At 38.0% G+C, this 4,213-nt stretch overlaps 1 protein-coding gene across 1 annotated transcript; it reads left to right on the top strand.

The window, feature by feature from the left end:
- The first annotated feature begins 648 nt into the window (after positions 1 to 648).
- On the top strand, positions 649 to 1,599 carry LOC137256420 (probable G-protein coupled receptor 139). The gene has a single exon (XM_067794263.1). The coding sequence runs from the start codon at positions 649 to 651 to the stop codon at positions 1,597 to 1,599; it is 951 nt and encodes a 316-aa protein (XP_067650364.1).
- Positions 1,600 to 4,213: the final 2,614 nt, after the last annotated feature.

The following is a 4,213-nucleotide window of genomic DNA, read 5'->3' as shown; positions in this document are numbered from 1 at the left end:
TTCGAAGGGATACAGGTCTCAGAGATGTTTGCCGCTTTGGCTCAGGCAAGCAGTGGCACCGGGCTGACAAACAGAAAGCCAGTCACGACCAACTTGGGTCTGAGCGCGATAGCGTAGTAATCTGACATGCCTGTGTCATTGACAACGCACTGTGCATTTCAGCGCAAATATTTCTACCTATCTACTGGTGTCAACCTTGCCTTTTGCGGACTGATCTTTAATATCTTTATAGTAACCGTAATCAGGATCATAGACAAGTAGTCTTTATGTTAGCATTTCCCCAAACGTGTATATTCTCAAAAACACCGGAAGTTAAAAGTTTTGTTTGTTTGTTGTCTGGGGTTTTTGGTGTTTTTTGTTTTGTTTTGTGTTGTTTTGTTTTTTTCATTGCACTTATTCGCAGTTTTGCATTTACTTAAATGGATCTATAAATCATTGTTTTCTTTTTTTTTCAGGGAAAACAACCTGATGGCTTCAACAACGACCAACGTTACCTTCCCCACAACGTCATCAACGATGGACACTACTAGCGCAGACACCTGGCATTTTATTGATAGCATAGCGTACAACATCGAGACCTATTACCTGTGGGTCATCCTTTTCCTTGGGTTTCCAGGCAACTCTGCAACAATCATCACAATCATCAAGATGTCTCCAGCACGGTCTCTCACCGTTTACATCGTCCTTCTTGCTGTCGTCGACAACTTGGCTATCGCTGTCAAGCTTCTCATATTTGTTCTGACAGATCATGGAGTAAACATTGGTTCATTTGGATGCAAATTTCTTGGATTTTGTGGCAATTTTCTTATGACCCTTGGCAACTGGATTCTTGTGGCTTTGTCCGTGGAAAGATTCGCAGCTGTGTGGTACCCTTTAAAACTTGGTCAGAATTGGACTTTCAAGAAATCTTTGACTGTCGTAGGAGGAATCACAGTTCCTTTGATTGGTATGTTCCTTCATTTATTTTGGACGACGGAGTATGTCCCTGTAGAAACCCCAAATACAGCATACTGTGGTGTTCATGTCGATTATGTTGGGTTTATCACCGAGTGCTGGTACTGGATTAATATCGTCATCTATGCCATCATACCCTATACTTTGCTGCTACTCTTTAACAGTCTCATCGTAGCAGGAATTATAATGTCCAGAAAGGAAAGCAGATATTTGAACCGAAGTAATGCCAAGGATATCGGTCATTTCACATCTAATCGGCAGCGTCAAATCACCGTTATGCTTGTGACGTCGGCGTTTGTGATGGTCATTCTGATAACTCCTCGGTGCGTCTTCCTCGTTCTTTCAACGTCCTTGACCGCTTCCATGACCACGAGGAGGGGAGCAATTGTGTACTTGCTTGACACTCTCGCATACGTCATGTGCGACTCCACTCACGCCGTGAACTTCTATCTGTATTCATTCAGTGCAAGACGGTTCAGGAAGCACTTATGGGACGTCCTCTTTTGTCGAGAAAGAAAGCGAGGTCAGTCAAGTGCCCAGTATGTTACGCTGACATCTCGCATGTCCATACGGTTTAACACTGCTTTGATATGGGATTTTGTAGAAAGACCGCTTGTTCGATACCAAGAGAGTCAAGAGAACTAAACCACCGTGCACAGTCATGTGTGAAACGCCTCTGTCCATTTGATACCTCCTAAGGAAAGGGCATTACATGTACTAATTAAACAAAGGGACACATAACTGGAGTGGTTAAGCACCGCTGGGTTTATTTTTTTAAACCCTTTGTGAAAATTACAGGATTTCGAAGAAGATGTGTGTCTGTTAGTTGTGTTGTTATTGATAATAAAATACATGAAAGGCATTGTGAATTCACAGTCCGACTAGTTGTTCATTGTACATTGTTCATTGTTGAGTGATATTTGGGCTTGAGTTGATGTAAAATCAACGCCCATAGAATTCTTACTTTTTGGGTTACGTAATGGTTCTGTCGAAGCTCGGATAACTTAAAACATTTGTCAAGTCAAGTCTTTTATTTCGTATGAAGGCCATCGGCCCATATACAGTTATACAGATACATACATATATATATTGAATGATACACAAGTACACTGTAAACACGCTTATGGCAACATAAGAGGCACCATGGGATACAAATGTGCTATCCATTAACCAACCGCTGACGTAGCTCAAAGCTCAAACATAAATATTTACAAAGACTATTCAATAACTCAGATGATGTGGAAGACAGTAATTGCTTGAATTTATAGGTAGACGGATTGTGATTATACATTTGTGGTAAATAACAGGTTCTTAGATTATTGTAGCATTCACATAATTATAAGTATAAAGTGAAATTCATCTTCTATTCCCTTATTACATATAGAACAATTGCGTTGATTAGAATCAACTCCCAACCACCGCCCCTCATTAGCCTTTAGTTTTAGAATGTCTGCTCTGATCCTAGTAAGAATAGTTCTGTATTTTTTATTTGTTAGCATAGTCAAATATTTTTCCGGCTCTAATAGGCTTTTGTATTGTCTGTATAGCTTATACCTTGAACTTTCTTCCATGGTACTATTCCATGTCTGTATATACATATCAACTGCGACTCTTTTGAACATTTGAAAAAAGTGGGATTCGTTACCAACGCCTTGAAATAACCAAACATAACCAAAGCCATATGAAAACAATAAATTACGCAGATATGAAACATAGTTAACATAACCACAGTTATCGTAATACATTAAGATATCATAAGCTTTTTTTTATTCTTTGTTGATGCATATTTACCAGTTTAAGCCAACGTTTTAAAAAACAACACTGCGCATTTATATACAGTGGGTAACGTCCACATTCACCATAAACAATCACATTTGGTGTCTGGGGACCAACATTTAGGAACTTCTTACATGCAGTTAAATGTACATTTTCAATCTTATAAAATTTATTAATGCCCCACACTTCGGTATTGAAAAATACAGAATAGTCAACATTATCCAGTTTATGTAAGTGGTGTAGTACTTCTAGCAGTGCCCTTTTACCCCGAGATGATAAATCTAATGTACATTTATTGAATTTACAAGAAGATGAAAAAAGAATGCCCAGATATCGATAACAGTCAACTGTTAAAACACGTTCACCTTTATATAACCATTTCTCATTTCTGGCTAAGGGTCCACCTCTCCTAAAAACAACAATCTGGGTTTTCTCTAGGTTGACAGTCAACCCCCACGTGTCAGCATATGATTCGAGAATTGTTAATTGCCTTTGTAACCCCGATATAGCAATCAGAAACTAGAACAACATCATCGGCAAATAGTAATAACAGGATTTCTAGCATATCTGGAAATAATTGCACACCAAAGTTTCCGTGTTGTGTGATTTCTAATGACAATTCATTGATAAAAAACGAGAAGAGGAGCGGACATAGAATACATCCCTGTCTTAATCCTCTTGGACAATGAAAATAATCTGATAAAATATTATTATTTTTTACACAGGCTTTAACAGAACTATAAATACTTTTCAGTGCTCTAAGCATCTTTCCATTTAAATCAGTTGCATAAAGACATTACCATAGTTTTTTTTTTACGGTCGATAGAGTCAAAGGCCTTTCGGAAATCGACAAAGGCGACATATACCTTCCTTTTCTTCTTCAGTAGGGTTTTCTGAATGATAGCCTATAATGTGAAAATGTGATCTGCTGCTGAATATCCGTTTCTAAAGCCAGCCTGAGTTTCTGTCAGCCCAAGTAGTAGGGTAGCCCAATTTGTCAATCTTGCATTAAGTATACATGTGTAAATTTTACTCAAAGTGCAGAGTATAGATATCCCTCTATAGTCAGGATTGTCTCTATTACCCTTTTTATGTAGAGGGATGATAATTGCCTTTGACCACTGGTCAGGAAATAAAGCATCATTGAACAACTTGTTAAATAATTTGCCCAAGGACGGGATAATAACGGCTTCTGAACATTTTAACATTTCAATTATGATATGATCATTACCTGGGGATTTACCATTCTTTAAGTGCTGGATTGCATCGGGAATTTCTTTATTAGTTATGGGTGCTCATCAAGAATGTCTAAATCAAGATCTTCAAGTAGATTGTCATCTTGGACGGATGTATCATTATTAGCGGCAAGTAGATCTATGCTTTGGAATACATTCTTAAAATGATTCAACCAGCTATCAAGTTCAATATTACAGTTTCTGTTATCACGTCTGGAAATATTCCTTAACTCCTTCCAAAATCTAGA

The sequence above is a fragment of the Haliotis asinina genome, chromosome 11, assembly GCF_037392515.1.
Source record: "Haliotis asinina isolate JCU_RB_2024 chromosome 11, JCU_Hal_asi_v2, whole genome shotgun sequence".
NCBI lineage: Eukaryota > Metazoa > Mollusca > Gastropoda > Lepetellida > Haliotidae > Haliotis > Haliotis asinina.
The sequence above is the reverse complement of the archived record's forward strand: the minus strand, read 5'-3'. Positions and strand labels throughout refer to the sequence as shown.

Coding starts and splice junctions, on each gene's coding strand:
- LOC137256420 (XM_067794263.1), top strand. CDS start 649: ATGTCTCCAGCACGGTCTCTCACCGTTTACATCGTCCTTCTTGCTGTC.